This window comes from Didymosphaeria variabile, assembly GCF_027946475.1.
Source record: "Didymosphaeria variabile strain IMI 356815 chromosome Unknown scaffold_3, whole genome shotgun sequence".
NCBI lineage: Eukaryota > Fungi > Ascomycota > Dothideomycetes > Pleosporales > Didymosphaeriaceae > Didymosphaeria > Didymosphaeria variabile.
The window spans coordinates 2,177,878-2,190,692 of record NW_026611622.1 but is presented as its reverse complement, the minus strand read 5'-3'; the positions used below and the strand labels follow the sequence as shown (position 1 = coordinate 2,190,692).

Below are 12,815 nucleotides of genomic sequence, written 5' to 3'. Positions count from 1 at the left end.
TAGACGCTACACTTCCTCTTCCAGAATTTACACCTCTTGCACCAGCACCTGCTCTTCTCCCAATACCACTCGTCGCATATCCGCATCTTTGTCCTCTCAGGGCCGCGCAGGCCGCGCTCGTCGGTTCGAGGGCATGTCTCAGGAAACTCAGCACCGATGGCGAAGGGGCTGCGATTCTATGAAGCGGCATCAGCTTCATAACTCTCCATTCGCAGAATCGGATATTCGGCGGCGATCCATACGGTTGGTTGCCAACGTTCGCTCAGAGCCGTGACGTCTAACATGCTGGAAAATCAAAGATGCACTAGCGTGTCACGTCACGTGGGAGGGCGTTTCCGTATGCACGTTCGTCACTGGGCTGGCGGGATTCACGATACACATCAAAAAGATAGAGCAGTGTCTACACGAGAAGGCAGACGGTATTCGATAGCATGTCTCCCACCTTCAACGCTCTGATCCGCACCCATCACATAACTTCTCGCAAGAAAGTTGCAAAACTCCGCGCCGCGGCTTCGAGCTACAATGTTTACGCCCTGCTCCGCTATGGCGGTTGTCCCGGCATCATGTACTGCCAAGGGAAAGAATCAGGTGTAAGAGACTGGGTATCCACCGTGCAAAGGCTACGTTACAAAGACTTCCAACTTGTCAAAAAGCCGAGCGAGAAATTGCCTGAAAGTTCTAAGGGAGACGTGTCATACGGGAAAGCAGAGGAGGTGGAAAGCGTCAAGGATTTTGGAGCGAAAATACAAGAGCTGGGTGTTTGGGCCTGGTGGAGGAAAGGAATGGGGTATGTCAACGAGGATTGAACATCTGACCATCGTGCGCAGAGCGATAGGCAACAAGGCATTCGACACCGCGCGTCTACTCACCGGATGTTGACTTGCTGTGTACAAACCCGAAAGGAATCTCCTCGTGTTCGACTCGGTTACCATCCGAAATGCAAAGAGGTCCGGAGCCTCGACTGTACGGCCCCCAGCCCTGGACCTACATCCTGTTCCGTTAAACGGACGTTGAACGGCGACGTACGAAACCACGATGCGCGCCCAGTCTCGCAAGTTCTGCGAACGGCATCATCCGAAGCCGTTTCAACGTCCGAAATGACAGCCGGGTGTGCCCGTCTCCGGTAAAGCCGTGCGAGGAGCTCACAGCCCCCACGGCCAGGCTGGAATGAGGCTATGCACGAATTCGAAACTTCACGACTCGCGCATGACAACGCCATATGTGTGCGTCGTTGCACAGCCCATATTTACGCACAGTGCTTATGAATGCGACGACAATGCGGGAGTGCGGCGCGATATTGAAGGGAAAATTAAACTATTACTCCGAGGGCAAGACGGAGGATGAAATGGATCACACGGCGGCGTCAGGCCATGATGGCCACGTCATCAGCATTTTGACGGGTACGCGCCGCACGCTACTTCCATGACATACGTAGTCTAGGTCAGACGAAGATGATGACATTGGCCAGGCGTGGCGCGGATGAGGAACAATCCTGCGCGCCTGGAGAGCTCGTTGCGAGCGAATCTAGAAGTCGCAATGTATTTTCAAGACGTAAAACGCGTATTATGCGAGATTGTAGGAGTCGCTGATCGATATCATGTTTTTTGGGATGCATGCTTCCTTCGAATTACGAACTTCGTCGATGGCTTGGGGGTTCTTGAGGGAAGAATGCGGAACAATATCATCCGTTGAAACGTCGCGCAATCAATGACATGACATGATGCTTAGCGCAAGTCAGTAGTCGCTGGTTGATGATTAGGCTTGGTACATCGGCCGCCGACGAAGGTAATGTAAAGTCAAATCACCATAGTGCAACGTGGGCCGAGGGATTGTGCGTGACTGATAGTTCGATTATTGCTACAGCTGTTGCCCTCCATGCCCGGCATGACAACCCAAATGACGGGAACTCCTGCGTCGCTATGCTCAAGTCCAGTCTCGAAGATTGAAAGGAAAAGCTAGTTGACTCCATGCTAGTCGCGCCGTATACCGTAGACATAAGAAATTTTGGGTATCATGAAAAATCGTAGACTAAAAACGCGGATGTAAACTATGGGCAACGAAGTGAATAGTGGTGAAGAGGAGAACGAGTGGGTGCGAGTTCACAACTCCCTGAGCAATAGCTCGACAGCCCGGTCAACCCTTAGACCATCACCCAGATCGGTTCGTCTAAGCGCCTGTCTCGCCTGTTCAGCGGTGAAGCCCATCTCCACGATGCGGTATACTGCGCGATCAACAGTATTTTCAACGGGTCCGAAGTCTTGGACGATGCGTTGAACGGGGTGTTGTTGGAAAGCTGAATGGCTATCTAGCGAAGGACTACTACGCTGGCTGTGACTTTGGCTGTTCGTCGCGCTTGATGCTGGAGCTGAGATTGGGTTTGATTCACGATCGGCTTCGTCGCTCACTCTTCGCATGTGGTTTACAAATGCGGGGTGCTCGTCCAAGCGTGGCATCTCGGGAATATTCCCGGATCGAGACTGTCTGAATGCAGGGTGCGTGTCGCTCAGCGCAAGACTACTTCGGTCTCTGATGCTAGGAACAGTAGAGGGCGGAGGAGAGGGGAGTAAGGGTTGCGCAACGATACGGCGTGGCGGAGATTGAGGACGCGGAAGTGGCGAGGGTGTGCGGGCTGTCGGAAGCTCCGGAACTGAGACGGACAAGTTTGCGGAATGTAGAGACGGAATATGAGAGACTAGATTGTTGCCGGAGGTGGGAATCGGCAGTGGCCTCGTCAAGTTGTTGATGACGCCTTCCCATTCACTAATCGGTCGCTCTTGGCTCATACGGACAACGTTTAGTCTCTCGCCGCTGTTTTTCCTTTGGCGGAGTTCAGAGATGTGCTTTTGAATGCGTTGCTTGGATAGCGCACGCTGGACATCCTTGTTGGAGTTCTCGGCATAGGTACAAGCAATCTTGTCTTCGTAGACACGCGAGGCAGCCTCCTTGAGGAAGTTGCGGCGCGTACCACCGAACATGGGAGGGTTCCAGTTCGCCCATCCATTCTGAGAAGCAAGAATGAAGACCGAGGCGTCGGACTTGGTGCATGGAGCGGTGAGTTCGAGAATGGTCGAGAGACCTAGCGTGAGAAGGTAGTAATACCATTCATCTGACTATGTTAGCGACCGATCAGCAGTTGGGCAGGCATTACTTACCAAGCATCAACTCTTCGCCGTCAATATCACCGCCACGAACGTTCGTATTCTCATAAATGCCATACTCTCTAGCTTGGATAGTGCGACCTTCGATCGGCTGCAGTAGCACGCCCAGGCAGTTCCACAGCTCCATCATGTCGAAAAGCTGCTCGGCGGAAAGCCCACCTTCGTTGCCTTTAGCAAAGCATTCTGGAGCGCTCGCCAGAGTCTCATTGAAGTCGTCAGCGAAGAGAGCACTGTGGGTGGCGGTCTTTTGATGAACCATTGGGCCACCTTTCAGCCAATCCATCTGTGCTACGATGTCTTCTTCGCGTCCTTTTCCGGAACCAAATATCTTGCAGAAGGTCCAAATGCGCCACAGTGCATCATCGACTCGTGCTGATTTATCTGGGTCCTCGCTGACAATGGCCGAGGAGATTTCTGGCCGCATGAAGGACTGGCACTTGTCTTTGATCAACGATTTGATAGCTGCAACGATGTACATGTCGCGAGTGTAGTACTGAACGAATGAGGTTGGGGTGTACTCTTGTCTAGGGCGGTCCAGTTGCTCTTCGTCGAGTTGGTCGTGGCCGGGATAGCAGATCTCGCGATGCTCCCATGCGGGCGGCGACATCTTTTGTAGAGCAGCCTTCATCAGCTCAAGTTCGTGACGCTTGAACACACGGTAGAAACCGCGGTTGACGATGGCACATGCGAAGAGATCGTCGAGGCTTTCGAGGTTGCGTAGGATGCTGAAGATGACTCCTTCGGCTACTTCGGGAGTGATAGATCTTTTGATGTCCTTTGGAGGTATCGGGATCGGTGAAAGGATGAATGTGTCGGTGGTCATGCGTCTGGACGTGGGGATTTTTATGCTGAGGTCTCTGGCTTTGCTCCGAGAACGTTTGAGCTGTGATACAATATGGTCTTCCGGAACCTTTGATAATCGGAAAGCACCATCGTAGTCCGCTAGTGTTGTCCGCCTGCTAGACTTTCTGGGCACTTGAGGCGGAGGAACCCACGGAGGAACGTCGTATGTCACCGAATCGGCTCGTGCCAGACCCTGTGGACTCAGTGGCGATCGTTGTTGTGTGATGATATCATTCCATGCATCATCCCACACGAACGCATTGTCGTCGGAGAAGGCAGTAAGTTGTGCCTCGAGTTCATTTTCAGCTTCACTCAAGGTCGGGCTGCGAATGTTGGGTGAAAAGGGTTGGCGGACAGCGACCATACCCATGGCCTGAGTAGATGCAAGTCTTCCGCGACTGCTGCGAATGGTTGACGTTCGAGCAAGAGACGGTTGGCGAGGTGGAGGACCCGAGGAGGCGACGCGCAAAGGTCGCAGCGAACACGAAGGTATAAACGCATGATCGTATTCTATAGGAGGATGCTGTGCGTAGCGTCGAGGTAACGACGGACTCGCTAAGTGTCGGGTTTCAGAGGCATCGGACTTCGCGGTCTCGCGTGGGGGCGCCTCCTCGATCCGTGCATTAATTGGAGAGGCGAGCGAAGAACCTTTGCTGGAACTAGGATGGTGAGGAATATGTGCGTTGTTAGGTCTTCGTTCAGCTTCGTTACTGGTGCAAGAAGAATGGCTGCTGTAGACGGAAGAAGAGTCGTATTCGCGGGAGTCATCTGACGAGTTCCCAGCTCCATGCGTTGGATCTGGGGACCCCATATCGGACTTTGATGTTTTGGGATGGATCGAAGCATGAATTAAAGGCTGAGAACGGAGTTGCTGTGAGCTGAGTGGCGAGACTATGGAGTCGCGGATCAGCATCTGACCTGAGGCTGAGGGCGGCGATACGTTATAGATGATGTCGATTTCTCCAGACGTCGTCCTAGCGTGACTGTGATTCAATCTCTGGAAAAATGGGCTGGTCGGAAGTGGCTTTTCGTCAAGCTGTTCGTTCGGAATGACAAGTTCAATTCGCGGTTTTGGCCTCGGCGATCGGTTCGATAGTCGGGAGCGGGGAGTGCTTGAACTATGGCGAATGCTCGTCCCGCGATGAAGGTCGCTATGGTGCCATTGCACCTGTCCGTTCGTATAAGTTCCGACGACACCTGTGAAATGAGTGGGCGATGATTGAGATTTCCCTTCCGAAGTGTAGTGAGTGGTGGACAAAGTTGTACTGCTGCTGCACTTTCGGGTGCGCATATGGGTTTGAGATTGCTGTCGGGAGTGCGAGTGGTTACACGCTGGTCCTATGCAACCACTGCTCGGCTGCGCTTCGTGATTGGCCATGACAGTGGCACGCTTGCGAAGGGGGCCCGGGGCGCAGGTAGTACTCGCAGGAACGGCGCGCAAAATCGTTCCCGAGTTCTTTGGAGGCTTGCTTTTATGAAATGAGAAAGCCCTCTTGGCTGGGCTCTTGACCGGGGTGCTAAGCGCTGGCGCAACAATCACCTTTGTGGCTCTTCCGAAGCGCTGCGAAGACCGCTGAGCGAGCTTCGGTGTAGAGTCCGTGTTCTGATGTGAGAATCGGTGCGAAATAGATGTGCGGATGGCGGATAGCGGATCTGCTGAACGGTGTCGTAGGGTCAGTTGTCTCTGCGAAAACAGAGACGACACGTCCGGGGTGTCAGCATCAGTATATGGCATCGTGGCAGGGTAGCAAGCAAGTGTACAGATGCACGATCCAAAATAGCAGTAGCCTAGCCTGGGTGGACTGGTGGACCATGCAGCTGAGCAGCAAGCGGGATGCGGGCGGAGTGGCACGCTAGGCTGGGGCTGAGATCAGATGGGTGAATGTCGCCATAGCAGTGGAAGACAAAGACTCGAAGGTACACGAGACGGAAGACAATGGAGGGCCATGAAAGCAGGCGTCGCGCGACTTATTGCTGTGGACATGGCCGGGCACAGCGCGGGCAATTACTGAGCGGCGCCGCCAGCCAACAGGACAGAGTCATGGCTACACAGAGACGCAGGCGCGCAGCGAGAGTCGGGCAAAGCTGTTGCCGCTTCGGACACCGCTGCCATGGATGTGGAGGGACGCTTGGGATCTGCGGCCGCATTTCTCCTCGCAGTGCTGTGCTGGGGGCTGGGTGCGCGTCAAAAATAGGCAGTTATCAAGCAGCCCGAGCCCGCGCTTTGCACGCCTCTCCACCTCTCCACCTCTCCACCACGCCGGTAGCCTCGTCCGCCCACGCCACTGGTGCATGTGTTTCATGTTTCGAAAGACGCCAGGCGATGCGCCAGTCACGGGAGCCATGACGTGACGCCTGTGCCTCGCATCCGCGAGGCGTACCACATGCTGACGATCGATGCGTATAGTGCTCGTGTTCATGACCTGCCTGGAGAAACATCTACCGCACATCTGGCTCCTATGACGGAACTCATCCTCTTGATAGATGTGCTGCATCGCTTCTTTCGTACGTGCCGCATTGTGAGACCGTTGCTCATAGCCTGGCTCTGTTCACCCTTGTCGCTTAGCCTCCAATGCCAATGTCTGAGTGAGCTGGTGAGTTGCTCTACCACAACACGGCAGTGATTACGGTAGCGTACGCTGTCCTGGTGGACCACGTTTACCAGACACCAGAAAGAGACAATATCAGATGGCTAGCTATCATGTCACGGTGTTCTACCTACAGGCCAGAACTCGATTAGTCTAGTCTTTCTATTGCACAGGTTCCATCCAACGCTGTGCCTCGAACCCAATGACTGTGTCTCTGTATTGCATAGCCATCCTTTTCTCTTTCAGCTCCCCATGTGGCAGTTTTACACTCTGTCCTCTTGTTCTCTCTCGTGGCACCTGAGACCGCCGGAGCCTCTTTGGAAGCTCGCTAGAATACGAGCAAGCTCTGCCTTGTACGCGACGTTCCAAACGCTTATCAGCATGTTTCGGAGCCCCAGGCAGTTACCTGCGTTACGAAGTAGGCATTCTTGCGCGAAGTGATTGTCCAGAAGTAGGTCGGACTCCGAGACAAATTCTCCGACGAACTGTCAGCTAGGGCTTCCCGCTCTTAGGTGCATCCCCCACTTCGACTTGCATGCCGCCGTCGATGCTGGGATAGATAGTAAGCTTGCCACTGAGCAATGTAGGTTGGGTCCTTCAACAGTGTTGATCAACTGCAAACATGTCATGTTGATCGAATCGACATTTTGGTGACACGCTGACAGTATCCGAAGCAACTCCCGGCAACCGAGCACTCCACACCATATCTCCGCACGGGACGCATCGTCAACAACCAGCGACTTTTACAACATATACCGCGGAAGGTATGGCCATGTTCAAAGCGGGTCAGCTAGCAGCCCTCCCACGTGTCTCAGCGCTGACCTTGTCACCACCATGACCACTTCGGGATCCCAGGAGCGAAGGGCTTCGGTCCACTTTAAATGTCCGAAGCTCCCTCGACGACCAAATCTCCGCAGGGCTGCCACGTGCGGCTAGTGCATCTGATAAGTCGACTTCTATGGGATTCTCTGATGCGAGAGGTCCGCGAGCGCCATGGAAATGACCGCCGGTGATGGTTGCTGTGAAAGGGTTAGGGCACGTGGGTGATGTACGCTAGCAGACGTCTCCAGCTTTGGAGGTACACGCGGCAATCCTGCTTAGCAACACCAGCAGGCTTGAACCGACAAGGAGCAATTACCGTACCATATGTAGCTCTGCCGTTTACCATTCCCACGTGAGCGGGATTCTGGCTTCATTTCCACGAAGACTTTGGACGATCGTTCCAGGCTAAGTCCCCTTACGAAGGCAGAACTTTGGCTCTGGACTACTCCACAAAGGCGCGGTATGGATAGAATGTGTTGTCAATTTTACTGAACGGCAGTTCTAGACTGCAAGTGGCTAAACCATTCTCGACGTTCTGCTTGGCCTGAAACGCATCGAACACTTTCTTGGGACGACCGATACCTGTATTGATCACAGCCGCATGCGCTACCTACGTTCGTCTTAGAACTTTGTGCTTTGAGCTGTATCGCGATAATATGGTATACTTCCGTTTCAGCGGATCGCATCGATGTGTAGCTTCAATTAGCAATTAGTCTATACATGGGTGAAACTAAACTGGGACGTACGCTGCGTATGTGGAAAACAAGTTCAATGTACAGTCCGTGCTAATTTTGAAGTTTGACTCAGGCCCTACGATAGCAGTCTGCACTGCGTCATATTCCACCGAATTGGCGTGTACTCCTGGTGCATATTGAGAAGTTTTATCGCGACACCAAGAAGCTTAATTGCCTCATCCTGTCAAAACGGAGGTCACTTCTTTGTCGCTGATGCTAGCAACTTGCTCATCTTGTTCGAGTGTCTGATAGACAATCTTGAAGTCCACTTGGAGCGTGTATGTGATAATGTCGATGAGATGCATTTGTAGCTTTTCCAATATACTATGCCGGGGTGCTTCACAAAGTCGGTGGTTTGATAAGTTGCTATTTGGGGGGCTTTGAGGTTACGTTGGAGGGCAAGATAGAGTACGGCGGCGGATCGTCCGACTTGAAGGTCGAGTGATAGGCCACCTGGGAAGAATGATAGGATCCCATTGCGGAACGTTAGAGCTTGCGCTCGAATTCCGCCTTCCGAATCAGATTACTAGAATTAATGAGAAGGCTCTTTGCTATAGGAAGGTGTCTTGAGTAACTTTTCTACTGAAAAAGTCAAGTGAGAGCTCTGGTAGATAGGATATATGAAGCACGTTGAATACATAGAATTAAGATATTGAGATTACATAGTTTGTCGGCTATTGGCTCATAGCAGTCGAAATTCGAGAGGCTCAATTTTTGACCGGTCAGAAATTTGGTCAATTGAGTTATTGATCACGGGATGTACCACTCGATCTTTTCGGTCAAAGTTGCCTCTAATAGTATACCGTACCGCACGTTCCGGAGATGATCGCATGAATTGGCATGCCTGAATGTAAGGTAATGATCTCGATCAAAGAAAACATCACGCACCATCTCAAAGACCCGCTAATCGCCCAATCATCCCGTCAACCTCCCACCCCGTCTCCACCACCTTTTCCACTCCTTCCCCAACCAGTCCCCCCAAATCCGTCCTCCCATCAATCCCCTTCAAATTCGCACCTCTCGCCTCCCTTACCATTTTCTCGACCCGCAAATGGCTCTTCCAAAATAGCACCTGACATGCGACCACCAGGAGACAATCCTTCGCCAAAAATCCCGGGCACACACGCATGCGGCAGTAGCAGTCATCAAATTCGAAGCTCATGAGAATCGATACTGAGGGGGAGAAATTAGCGAGCATGGAAGGTAGGGCGTTTTGCAGTGGCAGGAGCATGGCGAGAACGGATGTTGAGGAGATGCGGTCGGGTGGGGTGATGGTGAAGTGGAGGGTGTGTAAGTTTCGCAGTTGAAGGAGGAGGGTTGATATGGTGGAGACTATTGGTTCCGTCAGCTGTCTTGCTTCAAAAATCGATTTCCGAAAGGAAAACTTACCATATTCCTCAGCCTCTTGTTTCCCGTCTCGTTCCTCCCCATGACCGCCAAATTTCTTCACCCACTCCTTGCCTGGGCTATTCGGACAGTACAATCCCTCAACTTTCAGATGTCGAATCAAGTGATGGTATTGCGGCGCAGGTATACCGCTGCTTGGAATTTTCATCACATCTGGGCGAACGGAAATGGTGTTCTTGCTGTAGAACACGGCTGCAGCTTCATCGTGGATTTGGCGGTTGGTGCGGAGAAGTTCAAGATCGAGCGTCATCGGCTCCTTCAACTTTTCGCGTGGAGATGCAGTGATAGGCTCAGAATCGACAAGTAGGTTCTCGTACACCATAACACGCAATTCCGCGGGCAAGGCTTCGAGGAAGAAGCACCGCTCCAGTCGCCCATGGTTCGAGTTCCCTTTCTCCGACATACCGGTAAACGCTTTGCAAGAGTTAGGTATAGTTGTCTTAGTGTTCGGTATTCCGTGGTATGCACACACTGGAGCGAATTGTGAGGCTGCCAGATCAAGTCGTGGCGGACAAGGAAACACTAAGAGCATAACTTCGCCGTCCCATCGCCGGACCGTGGTCAATCTATACCCTCCCTCTCAAAGAACCTCCACGCCATGACGCGCGCGCTACACGCCCCTTTCCTTTTCACACCACCAACGGGCCCACCTCCGGTCACGTTTCACGCGAACACACCGAAAAGGACATGGGGGGGGTTCGGCCGGAGAGGCTCGCCATACCTGACGCTCGGCTAACCGTGCTTCTAGAATCGACCCGGAAGAGGTTTGGAAACAAACTAGAAGCACTAAACACCCGCGGTGAGTTGTTCGCGTTTAGAGCGCTAGTGTATCCTTCGGTACCATGTGCCACACGTGGGACACCGGTGAGGCTTTCAACCCGGGCGGATACGGCATGCAAACTGGAGGCCTTTGCATTTTCCTTCGTGCAGATGTGACTCAGACGTGGCGGGAGGGAATTGGTGGATGTTATCAATCATGATGCGTGGTGCGAAAGCATTCAGAATTGCAGTCTTGACTCAAGGGTCATCAAGCGCGTGACCTGTCCCATTTCCCCACTTGCAACCTTGGCTTTCGGAGCTGTTCCGACGGTAACCAACCACAAAATCTACGGTGAAATCTGCGACCGCTAGGTATATGGTAAGGAAGGCAAGCCGACTAACACGCCAAGCCTGTCCTAGCTTGATATAAAGCTTTGCTTCGTCTGTCATTATTCGTAAAGTCGTCATCAAAAATCGATACCGGTGCTCAAAGAAACGCAAAACCATGCCCGAAAGAGGAGTAATCAATACAATGACGAACATGATACATGTAAAAGCCGAAAATGAAATCGTTAGTAGTCTGAGTCGCGATCGCGGCGGCTGCGACTACGTCGTCTCCTCCTCCTCGCAGCTCGGCGGCTGTCGGAATCGGAGTCGGTGTAGCTGTCCTCGCTGTGCTGATCGTCTCGCCTTCGGTCGCGGGATGGAGACCTGGAGTAGCCTCGTCTACTGCGAGTTTGGGACCGGCTACGACCATGTTCTTCTCGCACTCTCGATGCCGAGCGACCATTCTTCCTGTGAGCGAGAGATGCCGAATCAGTAAAACATTCCAAGGAGATCCGCGGTGTAACATCAATGACAACGCGCAAGGCTCAATAAATCCACAACGCCAACTCCATGCATCTCCACTTACTTATCGTGTCTCTTCTCAAATTCTCTACCGCCGAACGCGCCGATACCTGCTCCTATAAGAGTACTTAGCGTTCCATGTCCAACAGCCCTGCCAGCCAGTCCTCCTGCTAACGCACCTCCCACCGAAGCCGCCAAGTTTTTGTCATGCAGGTCAATACCCTCGAACCTGTCACGGAACTTGTCAGTGACCCGGCTACGAGAGCGACCATGCTGACCAGCAGACCTTGCCCTGTGCCGCCTGTCGTCGTCGTGACGGTGACGGTGACGGCGCGAGGATGAGGAACTGCCATGGCGGTCCGGAGGCGAGTCGTACGCAGCGACCTGGTTGTCTGGATAAGGGTACTGGGCTAGCGAGGGCTGTGAACGTGACGATTGTCGATAGAAGGGCGGCGGAGACGGATAGCTATTTCCCAGAGCATGGTAGCCTGCATTCGAGGATGCGTAGTCGGCGGGATTGTATGGCGCGTACCCATTGTTGGGCGGTGGAGGAACCGGCGAGTTTACATTCACAGGTGATGGAGCGTATCCAGCACCCGGTGTGTATCGCGCTGCTGTCTGAGATGTTGGCTGAGGTGAATTAGTAGCTGGACGGCTGAGCAGAGCCGCAAGAGGCGGCTCATAGGAGGGCGAAAATGAAGCACCAAGAGGAGTGCCAGTACGCAGCGACTCCATGGTGGGAGAAGTGGTGAAAGGAGATATAGGAAGAAGAGGAGTCGACACGTTCGACGGCGACCTGCCCACGAGCTTTGACCGCAGTATTTGCAGCGGCGTCGGCGCAGGGCGGCCTACCGGAAGTGTGACGCTTCGAGTACGAAAGGCGGTATTTACCTGAGAGGGGTACCCATGATGTTGCTTGGCCGACGACGCCCGGCGGTATGGGTCATAATATCCACCCGTGGCTGGCGGCGTAGAGGCGCATTCTTGCGGGGTGTATTGCCTGTACTCAGAAGTAGGAGGGGGAGGGAATTGAGGCCCACGGTCTGCGCGTTCTCGGTCCATGTGGGCACGCTCGTCGTACTCGCCGTCAAAACCGCTGCTGCGCTGCTGGTGCCTTGCACGACTCAAGCTGCGGCTCAGGCTTCGACTCAGACTGCGCCCAAGACTTTTCACACGGCGACGTCGACCTTGACGGCGCTGGTCGCGCTCGTAGTCGGTATTATCGTCGTAGCTGCTGTAGCCGGAGTGTTCGCTCGGCGGTGTGCGCTCTCGCTGTGACCGGCGTCTGCCTCGGTCGTCCCTCTGCTCGCTCTTGCCTCGGGTGTCGCGCAGAGGCCGTCGGTTCGTCTTGGACTTTGGATGTTTCTTGTGGTCTGGCGTAAAGAAGCCGCCCGGAATTGCTTCAAACACCTTGTCCGGAAGTTTGTCTGCGCCGTAGTCCAGCGCTTTCAAAGCAAGGACAGACATGCTGGGCGGGCCGCCAGCAGGCTACAAAAGCTGGCTGCGCAGAGGGTGGGCTGCTGGCTGACGTAGGAGTGCGGGCCTGATTGGAGGAGGAGGGTCAACTGGAGCCGCGAGCAGCCGAAGCAGGAATAGCGCGATGATAGACGAACGGGATCTCTGGGCGGTGTTGCTGGCGTACGGTTGTGTGTAGA

The 12,815-nt window shown here is 53.6% G+C and overlaps 4 protein-coding genes across 4 annotated transcripts; 1 reads left to right on the top strand and 3 right to left on the bottom strand.

The window, feature by feature from the left end:
- Window positions 1-431: 431 nt before the first annotated feature.
- Window positions 432-806, top strand: N0V89_004080 (uncharacterized protein; the record flags this gene model as incomplete). Its single annotated transcript, XM_056212871.1, has 1 exon — window positions 432-806. The coding sequence occupies one exon, from the start codon at window positions 432-434 to the stop codon at window positions 804-806; it is 375 nt and encodes a 124-aa protein (XP_056073179.1).
- Window positions 807-2,099: 1,293 nt separating this feature from the next.
- Window positions 2,100-4,371, bottom strand: N0V89_004079 (uncharacterized protein; the record flags this gene model as incomplete). The annotated part of the gene is made up of 2 exons (XM_056212870.1): window positions 2,100-3,106; window positions 3,153-4,371. The coding sequence occupies 2 exons, from the start codon at window positions 4,369-4,371 to the stop codon at window positions 2,100-2,102; spliced, it is 2,226 nt and encodes a 741-aa protein (XP_056073178.1).
- A 4,666-nt stretch (window positions 4,372-9,037) lies between these two features.
- Window positions 9,038-9,955, bottom strand: N0V89_004078 (uncharacterized protein; the record flags this gene model as incomplete). Its single annotated transcript, XM_056212869.1, has 2 exons — window positions 9,038-9,477; window positions 9,535-9,955. 2 exons carry the CDS (start codon window positions 9,953-9,955, stop codon window positions 9,038-9,040), a joined length of 861 nt encoding a protein of 286 aa, XP_056073177.1.
- A 1,265-nt stretch (window positions 9,956-11,220) lies between these two features.
- Window positions 11,221-12,627, bottom strand: N0V89_004077 (uncharacterized protein; the record flags this gene model as incomplete). The annotated part of the gene is made up of 1 exon (XM_056212868.1): window positions 11,221-12,627. The coding sequence occupies one exon, from the start codon at window positions 12,625-12,627 to the stop codon at window positions 11,221-11,223; it is 1,407 nt and encodes a 468-aa protein (XP_056073176.1).
- Window positions 12,628-12,815: the final 188 nt, after the last annotated feature.